Source organism: Mandrillus leucophaeus, unplaced genomic scaffold, assembly GCF_000951045.1.
Source record: "Mandrillus leucophaeus isolate KB7577 unplaced genomic scaffold, Mleu.le_1.0 Scaffold3, whole genome shotgun sequence".
Taxonomy (NCBI): domain Eukaryota; kingdom Metazoa; phylum Chordata; class Mammalia; order Primates; family Cercopithecidae; genus Mandrillus; species Mandrillus leucophaeus.
Window position 1 is genome coordinate 4,048,213 of NW_012103142.1, and position 22,131 is coordinate 4,070,343.

The window sequence follows — 22,131 nt, forward strand, 5'->3', positions numbered from 1 at the left end:
ACCCAAATCTCATCTCGAATTGTAATCCTCTGTGTTGAGGGAGGGATCTGGTGGGAGGTGACTGGATCATGGGGCATTTTCCCCCTGCATGCTGTTCTCATAATAGTGAGGGAGATCTCACGAGATCTGATGGTTTAAATATGGTGGTTTCCCCTGTGCTCACTCTCTCTCCTGCCACCTTGTAAAGAAGGTGCTTGCTTCTCCTTTGCCTTCCACCATTATTGTAAGTTTCCTGAGGTCTCCCTAGCCATGTGGAACTGTGAGTCAATTAAACCTCTCGTTTATAAATGACCCATTCTCAGGTAGTGTCTTTATAGCAATGTGAAAACGGACTAATACACCCCTTATTCAGAAACGTCAATTTCTGTCACTTAACTTCTTTCTCTGGTTCTGCCCTTTCAAAGTTACAGTTGCTCTTAAGTCTACTGGAGATCCACAAGCCTAAAATGATGTGAAATCTTGAACATACGATCTCTGCAATACTACTTAAAATGACTGGGATTAAAATGACTATTGGAACCTCATACAATATTTAGAATCAGACCACAGCAGCAATTTCAACCATCAATGGCATTTTATTTTGGAAGTTTCTATGTATTACATAGGTATTAACTTCCTTCCTCTCCTACTCCTCCCCACAAAATCCAGAAAGTTATTTTTGCACATAAACAACTGAACATATAAAAATCTCGGACTAATTTCTCTAAAGTCTTGGGTTAAAAGAACTTGAGTGGCGCTTCTCCTTTCTGAGAGGACTGCTTCTTAAGGAGGATTCATGGTCTGTCCTTTGCTCACTACAGATTTCTCCTCTTCTCTGGGAAAAAGATGGTCAATGTTTCTGCTTCCTTTTAGTAAATTAATTTCTCGATTATTATACATTATTATTCCCCACTTGACACCTTCTTAGAAACTTGATTGTTGGATGCATTTTTCATTTGGCAAAAATTCAATGTGGCTTTGCGTGGGATGTCTGAAGTGTCAGAAACAGCAGTGTTGATGTTCTGGTTTTGAGAGGGAAAATATATATAGAGATGCATACATTCCCTAGAAGAACAAATGTAAGACTGAAATAGGGTAAATAGGGTGTGCACAGAGTTAAAAGGGCTGATAGACACTACTTGGTTTGGAATTCTGTGACTGTCAACAATCAAGGACTGCAGTGTAGGCCAGAATACAAATCTCCTTAGGAAGAAGTTTGGTTAGGCAAAACCACTGAGAAAAGACAGTGTCTGCTACATTGTTCGAAGTATACAGAGCAGACATGCACAAGACGCAGCATTACGAGTCACGTGTAGTAAGTAGTCACCTATCGATAAACAGGGGCATTTGTGCAAATGCTCTGGCAACCTAGGCACTGGGGGAGGAGAAAAGAAGCATCCTATTAAAATGTACTTCCATCTCTAATTCTCCCAAGACCTCAGGCCTCCTAAGCTTCATGATTTGCAAAGCCAAAATGAAATTTAGCATTACATGTCATTCTATGTCATCTGGAAGCTGGTCCACTGGGGCCATCTCAGAAGAGCTGCTCAAGAGGGTGGCAAGTCTACCCAGAAGGGTATGCCTTAATGATCTTCACATCATCCACAGGGCGGTCCTGGGAGTTTGTTTCTACCATTCCCACGCGATTCACCATTCCTATGCCCTGGCACACTCGGCCAAAAATGGTGTGTTTGCCGTCGAGCCACTGGGTGGGGGCGAGGGTCACAAAGAACTGGCTGCCATTGGTGTCTGGCCCCGCATTGGCCATTGCGAGAATTCCAGCCCCTGGTGGGAAAAGGGAAGAAAGGAAAGAGTATAAATAACCCCACAGGTCCAGTGCAGAGCTGCTGCCCGCCTAGGGATGAAAAAGAAGCCAGGACTTTGTTCTGGTCTCTGTCCAGACCCGGACAACCACTCAGGGCAGGCTTTCTGCCCTGTACAAAGGCCATCACTACACTACTCTGACGACTTCATCTTCCTTGTCCTCACCTGTTCCCCAGCCTTGATCCCTGATGCTCCTCACTAACTGTGGACCATGTTCCTGACTGCCCTCAAAAACCCAGCAAGGTTTCCTGTTTCTTGGAGGACACTTTTGATATCCTATGACCTTTAACAAATAGTTAGAGTCTAGAACACCCTGACCAGCACTCAGAATTGCTCAGAACTTTGTGAGAGGCGCCGCTTTCTCTAATCCACCAGGGCACTTCATGGCGTCATGACTGGGCAGTTATCTGGCACCATGCCACGGTGTCAGACATTCACCTTGAATCATGGCCAACAGAGTGAGCTTTTAAAATCCCCGTTCCTAACCAGTCCAGCCAAATTATACACTTACCCGTGAATTTCAAGTCAGGATGAAGTTCATCTTCAAACTGTTTGCCATAGATAGATGCACCACCTCGACCTGCCCGATTAGAAGATGATACATGAATCAGCCAGTCACACATTCTATCTCACAGCAAGAATGATGGCCCAGGGTCAAAGGATTTCTCAGAGTGGAGGAAAGGAAAAGGCAGTGACACCTACCCCACTGCTAGGCATATTGCAACTACAGAATCTAGCACAAATAGCATATTCAAATCATTGGTTTCATTCCGGTAAGACTTTCCTTTTCAAAATAATGCTGTTTTTTCCTGCACATTAAAATAATACATGTTCACTATCAAAAAGGTAGAAAACATAGAACATTATCAAAAGAACACTAAAATCCCCTGTAACCTAACCATCTAGAGATAACCACCATTCATAATCTGATGTGTTAAGAGGTTTCTTGATTTTTAACATTTTTATGAGTATTTTAGACATGAGTGCCCCAAGTCCCAACCCTGTGCCCATCACAGACATTGCTAATCAATCAGTATTCTTCCCTGCTCAGATAGATTTGCCTCTGAATGTTACCAACCCAGAACTCAGGCAGCCATTATTAATTAATCAGTAATAGCCCAAGAGTTGAAACCTATTTGCCACCCTTAACCTAGATGATGGAAAATAAAATTCATTTAAGTTAAAGCTATCCAGCTGAAGGAGAAATAGGGACAGTGATAATTGGCAACATGGCAGAAAGGGACATTACAGTAGGCAGAGTCACCGAGAGGTGAGGCAGTACATCATAAAGAGAAAACAGGGCCAGGTGTGGTGGCTCACATCTAAAATCTCAGCACTTTGGGAGGCCGAGGTGGGAGGACTGCTTGAGGCCAGGAGTTTGAGCTGGGCAACAGAGCGAGACACTGACTCCACACATTTTTTTTTTTTAAGAGATGGGGTCTCACTATGTTGCCCAGGCTGGTCTCAAACTCCTGGCATCAAGCAATCCTCCTTCCTCAGCTTCCCATGTGCTGGGATTATAGGCATGAACCACTGCACCTGACAAAAAAATTTTAAAATTCAGCCAGATGTGGTGGGTGGCACATGCCTACCTAGCTCCTTGGGAGGATGAAGCAGGAGGATTGCTTTGAGCCCAGGAGTTTGAGGTTAAAATGAGCTATGATCACGTCACTGTACTCCAGTCTAGGCAAGAGGCAAAACCTTGACTCTAAATAAATGAATACAGAGAAAATGAAGAAACATGGGATTGGGAATTATTTGCTAGCAGCATCATCACCAAATGTTATTTATATTATGTCCACAAGAGCAGGGTGCTGGACTGGATACCCCAAGCTCAGGCAGGTTTTGTTCTAAGAGCAAAAGGATGTAAGTTAGGCCAGGCACGGTGGCTCACGCCTGTAATCCCAACACTTTGGGAGGCCAAGGCAGGCGGATCACGAGATCAGGAGTTCCAGACCAGCCTGGCCAACGTAGTGAAACCCCGTCTCTACTAAAAATACAAAACAAATTAGCCAGGCAAGGTGGCACACACCTGTTGTCCCAGCTACTTGGGAGGCTGAGGCAGGAGAACTGCTTGAACCCAGTAGGTGGAGGTTGCAGTGAGCCGAGATCACACCATCGCACTCTAGCCTGGGCAACAGAGCAAGACTGTCTCAAAAAAAAAAAAAAAAAGGATGTAAGTTAAACATGGTTTCCTCACAGGAAAACATGTCATAACAGGAGGTAACTTTCTTAACGAATACTAATCAATTATGTAGTCAATCATATGCCTTACTGAACTACATTGGTTTCTCCAAGTTGAACGGTCATGACAAAACAGCCTAGAACAAAGTAAACACTGGATTGATCAACAGGTACTCTGCTTGCCCCACAGCCCAGTGCTGGCAGCTCACTTCCTCTACTGCCTGCTATAAAAGTAGCACCAAGTCCACCCCCAAGGCCCCTGGGCATGGCTAAGGTGTTTCCATGGTAAAAATCTTTTGCTTTACCTTTTAGTCGGCTTCACCACAGGGAGCCTGTCACAGCCCCCGTTTCCTTTCCGGAAGAAAATGATGTTCTCATGCAAACAAGAATGGGGGTGAATCCTAACAGACTAGGGGAAACCTCCCACTTGGCCCAGGCTACCTATGCTTCTGGAAAAATACTGAACCATACTAAACTGTGTAAAACTCATTCCAAAAATTCCAACCTGTCAGTATACTTCCAAACAGCGATTATATAACCAATACATTCCCTCTGACTTGATCCTCCCCTTTGCTTGGTCCTTTGGCAACCACTAGAGTCAAGGTTCCTGGCTGGGGTTACCAGAGACTAGAGAGAGGGAGAGGGTGTGGGGCCAGACGCCACACAGGCCAGGCTCTGCGTGCAGGACTTGAGTGAGCAAGTTAAGGATTCAGTTCAGTAGTACACTGTCGATCTGTGGCCTGAGCCTTCAAAGTGTGATCCCTGCAACCTGAGGGCTGCCAGAACAAAACCCCCAGGGCTCTGCCCTCTAGGAATGGAAAACCATCACATAAACATCACCACAAACAAGAAGTACATTAAGGAATAGGTCGGTCAAGAGTCACAGATGGGCTGGGCGTGGTGGCTCACACCTGTAATTCCAGCACTTTGGGAGGCCGAGACAGGTGGATCATGAGGTCAGGAGTTTGAGACCAGCCTGACCAACATGGTGAAACCCCGTCTCTACTAAAAATACAAAAATCAGCCAGGCGTGGTGGCACGTGCCTGTAATCCCAGCTACTTGGGAGGCTGAGGCAGGAGAATCACTTGAACCCAGGAGGTGGAGGTTGCACTGAGGCGAGATTGCACCACTGCACTCCAGCCTGGGCGACAGAGTGAGACTCTGTCTCAAAAAAAAAAAAAAAAAAAGTCACAGATGAAGTGGGAATCAGAGGAGACAGGAGGAAAGAACATGGAGACCCCCTTTACTCAATAGGCAGAGTTTTCATAATATCTTACTCATAATACGTTATCTTTTCATAACCCAATTCAATTCAATAGGGTTTGCAGCAAAATGTCAGAAAGACAAATCATTCCAATTCAAACGTTCCTCTGGGCACGTGGAATAGGTGAGAGGTGGCAGAGGTACAGAGAATGATTAAAGAGCTCTCCAGTGCAGAGCATGCTACGCAGATGTCAGTTATCAGTTAGAAAGTCAACAATTTGGAAGCTTTGCAGGTTCTGTGCCTGGTCTAGCACAGACACAATGAAGACAGGCACAGACCTGTTTTCTATTTTGTGTGTGTGTGTTTTTGAGACGGAATCTCGCTCTGTCACCAGGCTGGAGTGCAGTAGTGTGATCTCGGCTCACTGCAACTTCTGCCTCCCGGGTTCAAACGATTATCCTGCCTCAGCCTCCTGAGTAGCTGGGACTACAGGCGTGCACCACCACACCCAGTTAATTTTTGTATTTTTAGTAGAGACGGGGTTTCACCATGTTGGCCAGGATGGTTTCAATCTCCTGACCTTGTGATCTGCCAGCCTTGGCCTCTCAAAGTACTGAGATTATAGGCGTGAGCCACCGCGCCTGGCCAAGGCCTGTTTTCTAACCTTTGATTACAGGTTAGAAAAGAACGTTCAAGATTCTTTTCTGGCCAGGTGCAAGTGGCTCACACCTGTAATCCCAACACTTTGGGAGGCTGAAGGGGGCAGATCTCTTGAGCCCAGGAGTTGAGACCAGCCTAGAAAACATGGTGAAACCCGTCTCTACAAAAATTAGCCAGGCATGGTGGTGCGTGCCTGTAGTCCCAGCTATAGCTACTCAGGAGACTGAGGTAGGAGGATCACTCAAGCCCAGGAGGTTGACGCTACAGTGAGCTGTGATTGCGCCATTGCACTCCCGTCTGTCTCCAAAAAAAAAAGAGATTTTTTTCCTCTTCTGACCTCTGTCCTCTCTTGGGATCATTTATTCAATGTATTTATTTCAGACACGCAAACAAAGAATAATATGACCAACATCTATGACCACCTCTGCCCCCAAGAAATAAAGTATTGCAAATCCAGCTAAGACGCCATGCACACACCCCACTGCAGCCCTCCCCAGCACTCATTTTCCTAAGAGCTAACAGCTGATTCAAAGAATCACATTTTCCTCTCAGGTAACCACTAGTCTGACAAGAATTTGGCATTTCCATGCATTTTCTTCTTTACTACACATATATGTATCCCTAAAAAAAAAAAAAAGTATTGCTGTTTTGCATGTTTTTAAGTTTACATAAGTGGTATTACACTTTATACATTCTTCTGCAATTAGCTTTTTGCTCACCACTGTTTGAGAGACTCACGTACTTTGTTCCAGGCGGGTCTCTGTAGTGTTCACCTCACTGCATGACCATAATGCTCTGTCTTATCTTTTCTGGTGTTAATATCGAGGATCTTTCCAATGTTTTGGCTATTATCGACCATGCTATAAAAACTAGTCTTATACTGTCTCTGAAACACAAGTGCAAGAGCTCTCGGGGGCCAATACCTCATAGGGGATACATAGGGTCATAGTTTGAGTATTTCATCATTGCTAGATTTTTCTAAATGCCTTATTGAAAAGGATGAACCAATGTGCACCCCTCCCCGCAGCACTCTCACTCTTACTGCTCTAGGTCGTTCTGTCAGTCTGAGAAGTGTGAGACCTCTTGTGGTGTTTTAAGCTGCATTTCTCTGAAGTTTGGCATAATTTCATGTTCACTGGCTTACTTAGCTTGTCCCCTCTGTGAACGGCCACTCAGTGGTATGACATTTTGGAACTGATACATACAGTCATCCCTTGGTATACTCAGGGCATTGGTTCCAGGATCCCTGTGACACCAAAATCCCTGCATGCTCAAGTCCCGCTGCGGGCCCTGCGAAACCTGTATGGAACCCCACGGCTCAAACCCATGTTGGTCAAGGCTCAATTGTATATTATGGACAGTAATCCTCTGTCAGTGAATGTTTTGCAAATACCTTCTCCCAGTTAACTTTTTTCATTCTTTTAATGGGACCTTCTAGTGCACAGAACCTTTGCAGTTAAAATTCCTTACCTTCTTTATGATCTGTGTGTGTTTTTTTTCCTTTTCCTTTTTTTTTTTTTTTTTTTTAGACAGAGGTTTTGCTCTTGTGGCCCAGGCTGGAGTCCAATGGCGCCATCTTGGCTCACCACAACCTCTGCCTCCCGGGTTCAAATGATTCTCCTGCCTCGGCCTCCCGCGTAGCTGGTATTACAGGCACTCGCCACCATGCCTGGCTAATTTTGTATTTTTAGGAGAGATGGGGTTTCACCATGTTGAGGTCAGGCTGGTCTCAAACTCCTGACCTCAGGTGATCCGCCAGCCTCGGCCTCCCAAAGTGCTGGAATTACAGGCGTGAGCCACCGTGCCCGGCCTGTGTTGTTTCTTAAAAACAAAATGCAAAAAAACCCTTTTCTTGTCCCCATGACTCCTGTGATGTCCCTTCCTCCTCCTCTTAGTCACTGTGGAAACCTGTCAAAATGATGTCTAAGGCATGCGACATGATGCAGTGTCTTACACCAAGATGACCATACTTGGTGCTACTTGTCCCTGCCTCTCCCACGCCAGTTGATGGGATAATAGACTAATATCCAGTCCCACAGATGGGCAGTGGCCTATAAGGAGATCTAGTGGGGCACTTGACACCAGAGGGTAACTGACCAATCAAAGCCTCTCTTCTGGCAAGAGAGCCTCTAACAGACACTGTCCGTCAGCAGTCTCCTGAGCACCCCCAACCTCCTCCTCCACAGCCTGCCTCAACCTCAGAGAAAAAAAGGCAGGTGCTGACAAGTCCATTTTGCAGACAGGCGTGGCCAGATGACCCAGTTCAGACTTACTGATATAAACAGAAGTCACTGAGTCAAGCTTCTGAGAAAGCTACAGCTTTCCTGATAAAAACAGACAAACATACTCTTTTGTCTTTCATCTACAGCTCTTTCCCATCTTCCTTCTTTGAAAGTAGGGTGACGCCAGAACAGCAGCAGTCATCTTGCAACCATAAGACTAACAAGTTCAAGACCAAAGGCCAACACATTACGAATGAAGTGGAAAGATACGGCAAGCCCAGATCCCTGACAACTCTTCTGGGCAGGTGAAGAGATGACAGTAACTGCTCACTTCCAGACGTTCTGTTGTGTAAGAAAAAACAGCCCATGGGATTAGGTTTTCTGTTAGTTGTAGCCAAAAGCACTGCTACTTGACACAATCACTTTGTTAATATACCAGACGGGAACAATGCCCCAGTCCTCCAAGGGGCTTTGTGGTTCTAAAGATGCGGTCTTCTCTTTCTCACTTGCCTTTGGGGTCAGAGAGATCTGGATTCCAGTTCTACCTCCAGCAATTACTGTTTAACCTTAACCAAGACACTTTTCTCCAAGCCTCAGTTCCCCCGTCTGCAAAATGGGAGTAGCAGTAACACTTACGTCTCACAGGCTTGTTATGAGAAGTAAATGAGACAGCATATGGAAGCCATCGAATGTATAACATGAGGCAAACACACCATAGTGTCAGTGATGAAGAGCCCCTTTAACTGAGGTAACCCGAGCATGGTCCCTGAGAAGCAGCTGCTGGTCATGATTCAAACTGCCACCTCAGGAGCCAGCTTGCCTGCGTTCAGTTCCTCTGTTCTCCAATCTCCACCACTCCCTCGCTGCTTCTCACTCTGAGGAGAACCTTACTTCTTATTTCACTGAGAAGAAGGAATTTTCACAAGAGAACTTTCACGTGCTCTCACCACCAAAGCCCCTTCCCTTCCTACACCTCTACCCACCTCCCTTCCCTAAAACACCGTGTGAATAAACTGTCCATGACTATCCCACCACCACGTACCCAATCCTGCTCACCTTTAAAGAACTCAGCAACTACAACCTCCCCCTCTAGTAGACCAATTTTTCTCTTTCTAATGGATCATTCCTGTCAGCATTTAAACATGTTATTGATATTTCCTATTTTAAAAAACAAAACTCTATTTCCAAGTATCCTATTTCTCTACATCCCTTCACAGAAAAACTCCTTGAAAAAGCTGTCAACACCCACTGTCTCCACTTCTCCCCATTCTCGCTGGAACATGCTCCATTCAGACTTTTGCCCCTCACTGCTCCACTGAAACTGCTCTTGTCAAGGTCGCCAGTGACCTCCACGTGGCTATACCCAGTCGTCAATCCTCAGCGCTCACTTTACTTGATCCACACTCGATGTCACCCTTCTGCTTGAGCTGCTGCCTTCCCTTGGCTTCCACGGCTCCACATTCTCCTGGTGTTCCTCGCTGCTCACTGGCAGCTGCTCGTCCTGCGCCCCTCTGCTTTCACAGGTGTTACTCAGGCCTGCGCTGCTGTGTGAAGCCCTTGCGTTCCAACCCTGGCTCCCCGCCCCTTTATCTTTCACAGGTGTTAGCCCAATAAACTTCTATCTTGGTGTCTGCTTCCCAGAGGACCAGAACTAACACAGCTGCTATCACCCTAGTTCAAACGACAACCATCTCCAGCTTGAATAGGAATAAAATCTTCCCACTGGTCTCCTTGCTTCCAGCCTTGCCTCTCTCTATTCTTCACAAGGTAGCCAGAGGGATCCTTTTCAAACAAGCCTAATCGCAGCACTCCCCTGCTTGAAACCCTCCATCAACACTGCATCACTCTTAGAACAAAATCCACAATCCTCACCACAGCTTACAAGACCCCCCACAGTCGGGCACTCTGCTACTCTCTGAGCTCTCTCCCGCCACTCTCTCAGGTGTTCCAGCTACACTGGCCCCTGTGCCGTTTCCTGCCAGGCACACTCTGGTCTAAGGCCTCTGGCTGCTGTTCTCTTCGGAGCGCCCTTGGCCTGGACAGTCTCATGGATCACCACTTCATTTCATTCACAACTATGTTCAAATGCTCTCTATTTGTCAGAGAGGTTTCCCTAACCACACTCACCAAACCAGCCCCTCCCTCACCCTCTAGCCTAGTCGTTCTCAACGGGGAGTGATTTTGACCCCTGGCGACAGTGGGCAATGTCTGGAGACAATTTTGGTTGTCACACTGAGTGGTTCTATCAGTATCGAGTAGGTAGAAGCCAGCGTGAAGCTAACCATCCTTCAATGTGCAGGACTGCACCCCCTCCAACAAAGAATCATCCAGCTCTAAATGTCAATAGTGCCTAGGTTGAGAAATCCTGTTCCATCCCAGCAGTACCTTCTTTTTTCCATATCATCTGCCATCCCTGACAGTTCATTATGTACTTTTTCATTCTCCGTCTCTCACCAGAATGAGAGTTCCGCAAGGGCTTTCTTATTCACTGTTATATCCCCAGCTTTTAGAAGAGTGCCTGGCCTACAGAAGGAGTCTAATAGGTATTTGCTAAATGAATTAACAATCAAAATAAATAAAAGTCACATTCGTTGGAGCTCCCACTTTGTGTCAAGCCCATGCTAACCACTGTACCAACATCAGCTCATTTACTACTCACAGCCAGCCTAGGAGGTGCGTGTAACCACACTCCAGACAGGTGAGCTGGCTCAGCAGGGTAACGCAACTCCTCTACATTTAGTAAGTGTTCATGTGAAGCACAAGGCAAGCCCAAGCTCCACAGTCCTGCTCTCCACCCTGCACCACACTGTCTTGCCATAGTCCACTGCTGGACGAAATTTCCTCAGATATGTCTTATCCCAGCTGGGCGCAAGAGTCCCAAATGGTCCCTGAGTCATGCTCAATCAAATCTGAGCTCTTCTGTCTAGGAGTCTCCATTAACTGGCCCCCTAACTGCTCTTTACTGTCCCCTAAACAGGCAGTTCGGAGATCTATAAATTTGGTAGGGGCCTTAGAATCACATTTGATGCATTTGTTCTAGGTGTGGAGAGGTGGCTGGGTGATGTCACAAGAGCCAGTCTGGAGTGGAAGATGTGACACCTGGGGTGGCGGGCTCCCTCCCTGCCCCTGCCTCTGTCACTCCTGCCCTGTACCCACTCTTCTTCCTAAATCCAAAATGCCCTTCCCTCTACTTCCCAAGACCCATCTCGCATATGCCTCCTTCCCATCCTAATCTCACTCCATTGTACTCTTCCCCTTATTATGAATTACTCCAACCTATATTATACACATAATCCACATCATACTATCATACATTTGCATATTTATATTACCCCATTCTAGTCGTTTCTTATAATGAATAGTTTGTTTCCTGGCAGGGCAGGGAACTGCAAGGAAAAAGAAAATGCCTTGGCTTTTAATGCTTAAGTGCCTCTCATAGGCCTTAGAATAGCACAGGATACCCAGCAGACTCTTGGCAAATACTCATCAAATGAATAAAATTAACAGAGCTTGCTGTTCAACACGTTAAATTTCAGGTGTTCCTGGGGCTACTAAGAGGAGAGATGAAATCAAAGTGAGAGTGACGCACAGGATAATCAGCATATAATTAATCACAGCAATCACAGCAGCTGGTGAGCACTGAGAGGCCAAGTGCAGAGCAGGAAGAGCTAAAGGAAGAGCTTGCCAGGATGTTATGTCTTACAGAGAGGAGAGAAAGGTTAGTAGAAACAGATAAAAGACACTCAGAGGGCTGAGGAAAGAGCCTCTATAGTTATTACAATATGGGAAAGTTGAAGGTAGAAAAATGGTTTAAAATGAAATGAAGCAGGAAGTCAAAGGGTACTTGAACTGACAAAGCATCTGGCAAAGATGTATTACAAGAAAGCATGTGGAAAGAACGGTTCCACAGTAGTCGGACTGAGGAATGGAAGTGGTACATCAACTTGCTGAAGAGCCCAGGATGTCATTTGCTGCCCATCTGAGATGTTTAGCAAAAAACGCGTCACCTAATCAGCTAGAAAATATGAACTAGTGACCCAGGAGAGCCTAACTCCTGTTTGCCTTCCACCACAGACTTGCCAGTGGGCTGCTCAATCATTCATTATACTTGAGGCTGGGTGCAGTTATTTGAAGATCTTTTGAGTGATTCAATTTCATTAAAATTACACCATGGAAATGTGACATTATGAAGGATCATGAACCAACTACAGAAATATAGAAAAGCTCTGGCATGAGCAACTCACACCTGAGTCACTTCCAATACTTGTACCCTAATCATGGACTCTCGGTTCACTGGTATTAAGAATTAAAATTTATTTCATAACAACATGACGGGGAGAGAGGAAGAAGACAGGAAAGAAGTACATCGACATATCGATGGAACCCTTTCAGACAAAGAAAGTAGAATGAAGCAGGACTAGACTCTGCCTCCCTGTTGTGCCGAACCCCTATCGACTCCAATGGGGATGGCACCAGGTTTAATAGGCCGAAGAGACCTAATGCCAGCAAATGAGACATGGGGTTTTATTGGGGACTTACATACAGGGGAGAGAGTCCAGTGGTGGCGGGCTGGACGGGAGAACCACAATGGCTTGCAAAAAGCATGCAGTTTACATAGCATTTCCACTTAGCACCTTCTCCCTAACAATCTCTACCTGGCAAACTTCACTCAACCCAGAACTCGGGCCCTCAACCTGTGTGCGGCCCATGTTTCAAAGGATGAGCCAGGGGCTCAGATGTCCCTTTATAGACAAGGAAGGAACCTCCAGGTTGGCTGCTCCTGGATTCCCTAGCTCAGAACACACATTCAGATGCGTCTGCCATACAGGGTCATTCTAAGGGTATGCTTCAGTTATTGCTATCAGGCACGTTTACCACATGCTCCCAACACCCAATAGAGTGAAGACACAAAAATTAAAAATTAAAAAGCCAAAAGTTCACCAGCATCAACCAAATAAGGGAAACAAACATGCTAAAATTGTAAAAAGAGTCAGCCAAGAGGAAAAAATAGAAAATTCTTCCACCTGTATTCCCTGAAACTAGTAACCTGGAAAGAAATGTCATGCTGAGATTCTCATAAATACCCTCCAATTGTGAGAAGCCAACAGGGGAGTGGGTGAGCAGCTCTGAAAAAGTTAAGGAAAGCCCTTGAGGGCAGAAGCCCATGCATATCACAGATGCTCGGGAGTGGCAGGGCAGGCAAGCAGGGCAGGCCACCTTCCAGGGTGCTGGGCCATCCTTGAGGACTACCCAGATCCTGGAGTGGTGACAGAGGGACACCACTGGCTGGTGGAGGGGGCTCTGGGACAAGACTTTAATGGAGTCTGGGAAGATAGAACAGAGGCTAGCCCTCTCACAAGGAGCTCACTCAGCATGAGTTCTCTCCTGCACCTCTTCAGGGTAGAATAGAATAGAGAGAAAGCAACCTAACATTTGAAGTGGGGAAGACAACCAGTTCCACGTAAGTGGGGAGAATGACAAGGAGAAGGGGTCTCACTATGTTGCCCAGGCTGGTCTTGAACTCCTGAACTCAAGTGATCCTCCCACCTCAGCCTCCAAAGTGCTGGGATTACAGGTGTGAGCCACCACACCTGGCCTAAAAAATTTATTTTAAAAAAGGAATTTATCTCTTACAGTTGTGGAGGCTGAGAAGTCCAAGGTCAAGGGGGCCACATGTGGTGAGAACCTTCTTGCTGGTGGGGACTCTGTGAAGTCCACTTACACTGTATCTGAGCAAGTAAAAGGTGGGGATAATGTAGGTGCTGACATCAAGCATGGATAAGATGAAAACAAATGGCATGGAAACTAGGCAAACATACCACAACCAACAGAAGGACAGAAAGAAGGAGGGGAGGAAGGAAAAGAAAACCCAGGAACTCAGCCTGGGAGAAAGTGGCTTCTCCATGGCTATCTCAAGCTATGGATGATTCAAGAGAAGTAAAAATCTAATATAAAAAAGCTCAAAGACAAGATAATATACCACAGAATAAGATGAAAAGATTGCAGAGCGAAGGAAACAAATTTAGATCCAAATGGCACCCGTAATGAGCTAGTAGATAAACTAGAGCAGTAAAGAACAAAATAGACATGACTGAAAATTGAGTAAGGCATAGAGTAAAGGTCTGAAATTATTTTAGTGAATACAGGGAAAAAAGAAAAAAAAAATCCTATCACACAATCAAAAGAAATGTGATAAATATGGAAGGCAAAGGTGATGAAACAAATAACTAATTTCCTGAAATAGAAAATCCAGTAAGTATAACAGAGAAAATATTCAGAAATAGAAATCAAAAAATTATCCCTGATTTGAAGGAAGGAGTAAATCTGGCCTCAGTATTCTCCAAAACCATATTCAAAAACCAGAAGGCAGTCAGGCATGATGGCTCATGCCTATAATCCCGACACTTTGGGTGGCCGAAGCAGGAGGGACACTTAGGCCCAGGAGTTTGAGACCAGCCTCAGCAACACAGTGAGACCTCAACTCTATAAAAAATTTAAAAATTAGCAAGGCATGGTGGTGAATGCCTATAGTCCTAGCTACCTGGGAGGCTGATGTGGGAGAAATGCTTGATCCCAGGGGATGGAGATGTGAGCCATGATTGTACCACTGTACTCGAGCCCGGGCCTGGGTGACAGAGCAAAAACCCTGTCTCCAAAAAAACCAAACAACAAAAACAAACAACAATAAAAAACCAAACCAGAAGGCAATTGATCAGAAATGTCTAAAAAGATCTCAGTATACCCAGTTATGTCTTTTTTTCTTCCTTTTAAACACTTTTATTTTAATTAATTTATGTATTTAGAGATAGGGTCTCACTTTGTCACTCAGGCTGGAGTGCAGTGGGCACAATCATGGCTCACTGCAATCTCAATCTCCCAGGTTCAAGTGATCCTCCCACCTCAGTCTTCCAAGTAGCTAGGATTACAGGCATATGCCACCATGCCCGGCTAATTTTTTGTTTTTTGTAGAGATGGGGTCTCACTATGTTGCCCAGGCTGGTCTTGAACTCCTGAACTCAAGTGATCCTCCCACCTCAGCCTCCAAAGTGCTGGGATTACAGGTGTGAGCCACCACACCTGGCCTAAAAAATTTATTTTAAAAAAGGAATTTATCTCTTACAGTTGTGGAGGCTGAGAAGTCCAAGGTCAAGGGGGCCACATGTGGTGAGAACCTTCTTGCTGGTGGGGACTCTGTGAAGTCCCAAGGCGGCACAGTGAGGGGGCTGAGCATGACAGCATGCTATCTCTTTTCAAGTATAAAGGTAACAGGCAGAAATTCTCAAACATAAATGAGCTTAAAAATACAACACATTCCAGCTCTAATCATAAAAAACCACTGGACAATTGTGATCCTTGAGCATTCTGAAACAAAACACAAAAAACCACCAGACAAGAAATCCTGCCCTCCAGCACTTGTGAAGGTGAAAGCGAAGTAAGTTGTGAACACGAAATACACTGAAACGTAGGACCCACACTGTAGCTGAAGGAATGATGAGTGCAGAACAGATAATAATAAGACTAACAACAAAAATTAAGGTCGGGGAAAGATAAGAATGGGTAGAAATTTAAGTACTAATTGCCTTATCTTTCACTGTAGGAAGTCAAATATTCTGTTCTCTATATATGAAATTAAATGTAGTATGTTCTGGTTTAAAAACAATAGCATATATAATATATCCTATTTTTTGAAACTATTTCCATTTATCTTGTTATCCTTTAAACTAGACATCTGAAAAGAAACACGTCTAGAATGATGGGCACCAAAAGTTAACACTGTTCCTTTCTGAAAGGTGGGATATTGAGGGATTAGTTAATGATGGTTAGAAATCTTTAGGAGCTATGCTTATGAATGATTTTTCCCCTTTTCTCTGCTTTCTTATATATTCTGTATTTTGAAATGCATCCATATACATTAAAACAAAAAACAAAAAAACATCTGAATGCTCTGGCCATAGTTTAGATAAATCATGAGACAATTGAGGATGACAAAAAAGAACAAGACTGAGAAAAGACTCTGCCACAGAGAAAACCAAACTTGTTTAAAGGCAAACGAGCAGATATTAGCAGAGAAAAAGCAGACTGAGAAGCAAGGGCCCTTGAAATGAGTAAGTGTACCACCAGTTCACTAATAAACCCCATCTAAATGCCAGTAACTCCCAAATTAATACCTCCATACCAGGTCTTTCCCTGAACCCCATATTCCTATCCAACTACTTACTCACGAGCATAGTTGGCCCTCCCTACATGTGGATTCTACATTCATGGATTCAACTAACCACGACTGAAAATATCAAGCATCTGTACTGAACATGTATAGAACTATTTTTCTTGTCATTACTCCCCAAACAATACAGTACAACTATTTACATAGTGGTCACATCTTGCCCCTACATCTATTCTCTAAACAGCAGCTAGAGTGATCCTTTTATTTATTTATTTATTTATTTATTTATTTATTTATTTGAGAGGGAGTCTTGATCTGTCACCCAGGCTGGACTGCAGTGGTACGATCTTTGCTCACTGCAACCTCCATCTCCTGGGTTCAAGCAATTCTCCTGCCTCAGCCTCCCGAGTAGCTGAGATTACAGGTGCCCACCACCCTGCCTGGCTAATTTTTGTGTTTTAGTAAACACAGCATTTCACCATGTTGGTCAGGCTGGTCTTGAACTCCTGACCTCAAATGATGCAACCGCCTCGGGCTCCCAAAGAGCTGGGATTACAGGCGTGAGTCACTGTGCCCAGCCTAGAGTGATCTTTTTAAAGCATAGATCAGATCACAGCATTCCTTTGCTCAAAACTCTCCAAAGGCTCACATCTTACTCAGAGTAAAACCCAGTCTCTACCATGCCCTGTAAGGTATCATACCTTATGATTTCCAGCACAGGTTCCTGCCTCAGGGCCTCTGTGTTTGCTCTTCCCTCCATCCAAAATGTTTTCCCCTGAGTTACAAGGTTCACTTTCTTACTTCTTTCAGATCTCTTCTCCAATAATGTCAGAGAGCAGTTCCTTGACTTTTCTACTAAAATTCCATCCCCACACCCTTTTCCTGCTTTATAGAGAGCAAGAATTCTGTCTCTTTCTTTATAGGTATCTCCCTAGAGCTTAAAAAAGTACCTGACACAAAACAGACACTCATTTGTTAAATGAATGAATTGATAAAAGAACCCAGGATTTTATTATTCTCAAAATATTATAAAGTCTTTTTATTGATCAGACTACTTGCATCACTATAATTCAGACAAATATTATTTGTTCTTAGTAAGCAGTACATGTAAGTTATGAAAATCTCTACCAAGCCTAGGAATAAAGGTTGGTTTCTGGTCAATTCCACACATGTGTGTTTGATGAAGGAAGGAGTTGTCACCAAAATCAACCAACACAGACCTTAGTCAGCGGAAAAGAGAGCTCTGGCTGCCTTATCGCCTATTTATGAGACTTCAGAAACTAATGTTGGCTTTAGAAAAAAAAGACAAAAAGGAAAAAAAAAAAAAAAAGAAAACATAAACTAATGTTGGCTTAACTGTACCTGTCCCTGTTGGGTCACCTCCTTGGATCATGAAGTCTTTGATAATTCTGTGGAATTTTGTGCCATTGTAGTAACCTCGACGAGCCAACTCAGCAAAGTTCTTACAGGTCTTTGGAGCATGCTTCCAGTACAGCTCCAGCACAATGATTCCCATGCTGCAGAGGGAGAGGACAACAGCTCCAGTAAAGAACAAGGTCAGGGCAGACAGGAATATTACGGGACTGCTCCAGGACTCTTGCTTTTCAAGCTTGTAAGTCATGAAATTGTGATAACCACTGGATTTCATGCTCAGCAAAGGAAAACACCACAATGCAAGTAATATAAACACCAATTATCTTTTTTAAGTAAAACATGCAGGTGTTCTGGGTACTTCTTTTCAGCAAAATTACAAGCATGGAGAACTCAAAATTCTAATACTCTCTCTCTATATATATATATCTGATTATCTGAAACCATATAACCAACCCCTAAATTAGGAAAAAAATTATTACACTTAATTTTTAATTGTTTTAAAAAAGAGACATTAAAATATCAGGAGTTCATATTTATTTAGAAGTTTCTGGGTGGGGGTAGGGACTGGGTAGATGGAAAATAGGAAGATGTTTAATGAATACCTTTTAAAAACTTTTGTATTTTTGATCCAAGTAAGTATATTACCTATTCAAAAAATTTTAATAAAAGGTATAGTTTGTGTTTGTTTGGGAGAGAGTATAACAAAGGCAAAACCTGGTAACTTTGAATCTTTGCACCTCCCAATAGGATGAGTGCTTTTTCCTCCCCAGTACTACTAAAAGATAAGGAAGAGGCAAGAGAAAGGACAGGTGCCTTCCCCTCTACTTCAACACATACCTAGACTTTAAGCTCCAAGGATGTGACAATTTTTTTTTTTTTTTTGAGAAAGGGTCTCCTCTGTCACCCAGGTTACAGTGCAGTGGCACAATCTCAGCTAATCGCAACCTCTGCCTCCCGGGCTCAAGTGATTCCCTCACCTCAGCCTCCTGAGTAGCTGGGACTACAGGCATGCATCACCAAGCTCAGCTAATTTTTTCTATTTTTTTGTAGAGATGAGGTTTTGCCATGTTGCCCGGGCTTGTCTTGAACTCCTGGGCTCAAGCAATCTACCTGCCTTGGCCTCCCAAAGTGCTGGATTACAGATGTGAGTTACGGCACCAGGCCAGATGTGAGAATTGAGTCAACTCTGTATCTCTGTATAGTCTGAATGCCCGGTGACTTGCACAGTGTAAACACTCTATTAGTATATGAGGAACGTGCTAGAAAATAGCTAACAGCCTTCCTGCCTGCAATTCATCTTTCACACTACTCCCATTCAACACAGACTAACAGTTACTCTGTGCATGGCACTATTTTAGGCACTGTTTCCCTCATGAAGCTTACATTCTGGTGTATATTTTCAACATACAGGAAGTAGCCATTTGGAAAGACAATCAGGAAGTACATATACAATTCTGAAATGTGCATACCTCAGCAATTTCAACTTCCAAGTATCCTCTAGGAAAATATACAAAACTGCCTAAGGATACAATATGTGCAAGGATGTTCATCTCAGTATTTGTCATAGCCAAAAAAAAAAAAAAAAGGAAGCAACTTAAATGTCCTTGAAATAGGAAATACCTAAAATATCAACTATCCATCCTATGGGCAGCTAGCTGAATTACTGAGTGAAAGAAAACCAAGTTACAGAAAAAACATACATAGAGTATGATCATATGATCCCTTTTTTTTATGTTAAAAAAAGCATAAAAGAGAGGTTTATGTGTACATAGAAAAAGGTCTGGACAATTATCCAACAAACCGTTGATAGTGTTTTCAGGAAGGAGGTGGCTTTCACTTCTTACTCTGTATGTCCACATTGCTTGGATTTAACAATTTATTTTGCAACTTTAAAAAATACCAACAGGAGAATTCAGAAACTACAGGTTGGAGCCTGAAGATGTAGAATTTTACCATATAAGAAGGTGGGGAAGATGGCCAGGGAGCATGAACAGCATGAGCAAATATAGAGAGGACTGACAGAACTCTGCTTTGGCTGAAAGCAGCAATGGGCAAGAACAGAAAGGCAGAGGACCTTAGCTGGTCTCTGGCCGCTGAAGGGGGCATGGCAGGTAGACAAGGGCCAGATGAAAAAAATCACCTTGAATGCCAGGATTAATACGTTTTTACTTTATACTGTTATAGCAGCAAGACATTATTAAAGGTTTTTGAGCAGGATCCCTTCCTTGTCCTATTTTGTAAAGATCACTTTGAGCTTTTTCCAAAGAGGCAATGAAATGAATAGAGCTAAAGAACTTGCAAGGTGAGACGGGCACACCAGGCTCCAAACGAGGTTCTTCCAGTTACTAGCTGTGTGGCTTTGGTCAAGGCTTTAATCTGTAAATTCTGGCGTTTCCTCCTGCTAATATTGAAAGGCAGAAAGTTAAATAATACCTTCATGATTTGGGTTGCTAAGATTAAACTAAATGAGATGACATACAGCAGGGCATGGCGCTAGCAGGCTGGTTACCACATCACTCTTTGATAGTGGGGAAAATGTGCTTCTTCCTGTATTTTATTGGAATTTGTTTCTACAACTGTACTACTTATCACGTAATGTTTACATGTCTGTCTCTTTCATTATACCGTAAGCTCCTAAAGGCAGGGCTGTGTGTTTTTTATCTACCGCTATCTCCTCAGAATTCATATCCTATGTGCCTGGCTTGCGGACTCATTACACGCTTGTTGAATGAATGAATGAATGAACGAATGAATGAATGAATGAGTGGACTGGAGGAAGGAGGACAATCAGGCAGCTGTTGCTGAGACCTCAGCAGAAGACCGCGCGGAGCTTGGACGCGGGCGACGGCGGTCCCCTCTCAACCCTCTGGGGGCCGTCTCGGCCGCTACTCCACGCCCCTCCACGTGGAGGCCGGGCTCCCGGAGGAACGCGCCAGGAACGGAGACCCGTGGTGAGGCCCGGGCTCCGTGTCTCCTCTGCCAGCCCCAGAGGCCCGAACCCCCTCACCTGGTCTCCAAGTAAACGTTGGGTGGTTGCCAGGAATCTGGGGGAATTGCCGCCATAGCGAAGCCGGCGGCGGAATGCTTCTCTAGCAATGGCTACTTCCGGCGTCGATTAGCTGGGGACCTGCCGCTGCTGCACACTTCCGGTCCCCGCCGTTCAACCCTTTCGATACCAGGATTTGGGTGGCCAGGACGAGGAAGAGGACGGTCCCTTCTTCCAATGCCGGGAAGCTGAGGTGGGAGGCGAGAAGAAACTGGGCGCGAGAACAGAGAAAAATGCAAACTTCATTCGCGGTGGTCTCCAAGTGGCGCCACTCTGGGCAATCTGATTGGTTCGTTTAGGCATGGAAGGCGGGAACAACCAAAAAAGCTAGGTTCTGGTTGGAGTTATGTCCTAACATTAAATTCGAAGAATTTCTTAGTCTCACAATTGGGCAAGGACGGGAAGGGGAGGCAGAGAATGAAAGGGAACAGTTTAGAGATGCCAGTAAATAATTTTTGTAAGGCGCTGTACGATGTACACAGTGCTTGCACTTTCTTATCTCATCTACTCCACAAAACAATTCTGTAAGTAGATAGTATTATTCCCATTTTTCAGATCTGAAAACAGACTCGGCAGTTAAATACTTGTTTTTACATAGGCATAAAGCAAATCTGAGCCTGCAGAATCCAAAGACAAGGAGTCTGAGGAGAAGAGAGAGGGAAGGGGCAGGAAGAAAATGGGAGATAAAGAAAGGAAGACACAGGAGAAAGCAGGACAAAGGGATCAGAGCAAGAACAAGGCTTAACATCATTGGTTGGGATAGATGGTACCTGAAAGTTGTTAGGAGGGTTTGCGCAGGGCCCGAGGAAGAGAAGCCAATTAGAGGAGCTATAATGTTTGGACGGAAGACAAGAATGAAATAGAGTAACTAAACTTATGCTGTAAATGCTTTGCACACCACTTAATAATGATGGTTGAATGTTTACTATGTGCCAGGCATCAAGCTAAGCATTTTATTGCGTATTTTCACGCTTAATCTTCAAAACCCCACAAGGTAGATATTACTATTTCCATTTTACTTTGAGGAAGCTGAGCCTTACAGATTAAATAACTTGCTTAAAGTACTACAGCTGGTGCACTTGTGCTCTTAACGACAGTTCAACTGTAGTGTCCCTAATTGTCAACAAGGAATAAGGATGTACAAGGTTGTAAAGATAAACTAGACAGTTCCTTGAGAGAGGAGCTGGGCATCCTTCATCTTTGTGCTCTTCTTGCACAGTACTGAGCACAGGGTGCTCAGCTTTTGTTGAATGAATAATAAACGGAACACTACATTTTAAACTGATAAGTGCTAAAGTATAATTTTTACACCTCCTGCAATCTGAAGTTCATGCCCACCTTGTGGCCCTTGAGCTGGATGAAAAAGTCTTAATCCTTGGTCTGTTTAGTCTGTTGTTAATTTGAGTTGCCCTTCTCTGGACTTTATGTAGTTCCTTACTGTATATCCTGGGAGGCATGTGCCATTCCCAGGCT

The 22,131-nt window shown here is 44.2% G+C and overlaps 1 protein-coding gene across 3 annotated transcripts; it reads right to left on the reverse strand.

The window, feature by feature from the left end:
- Positions 1 to 555: 555 nt before the first annotated feature.
- Positions 556 to 20,931, reverse strand: PPIL1 (peptidylprolyl isomerase (cyclophilin)-like 1). 3 transcript variants are annotated; one of them, XM_011986608.1, is made up of 4 exons: positions 20,620 to 20,931; positions 17,601 to 17,755; positions 2,315 to 2,383; positions 556 to 1,764 (listed from the first exon to the last, which is right to left on the reverse strand). In XM_011986608.1, exons 1-4 carry the CDS (start codon positions 20,673 to 20,675, stop codon positions 1,544 to 1,546), a joined length of 501 nt encoding a protein of 166 aa, XP_011841998.1. In that variant the 5' UTR covers positions 20,676 to 20,931; the 3' UTR covers positions 556 to 1,543. The 3 variants fall into 3 exon arrangements, with proteins under 3 accessions (XP_011841998.1, XP_011841997.1, XP_011841996.1); XM_011986607.1 differs by lacking the exon at positions 20,620 to 20,931 and having other exon boundaries at positions 17,601 to 18,266; XM_011986606.1 differs by lacking the exon at positions 20,620 to 20,931 and having other exon boundaries at positions 2,309 to 2,383; positions 17,601 to 18,266.
- Positions 20,932 to 22,131: the final 1,200 nt, after the last annotated feature.

What these genes read in the sequence shown, in the direction of transcription:
- PPIL1 (XM_011986606.1), bottom strand. Translation starts at nt 17,886, where the DNA reads ATGAAATCCAGTGGTTATCACAATTTCATGACTTACAAGCTTGAAAAG. An exon ending in AGGTGACCCAACAGGGACAG is followed by an intron (nt 2,384 to 17,600) that starts GTACAGTTAAGC and finishes CTAATCGGGCAG; the next exon opens with GTCGAGGTGGTGCATCTATC. An exon ending in CTTGAAATTCACGGGTAAGT is followed by an intron (nt 1,765 to 2,308) that starts GTATAATTTGGC and finishes TTTTCCCACCAG; the next exon opens with GGGCTGGAATTCTCGCAATG.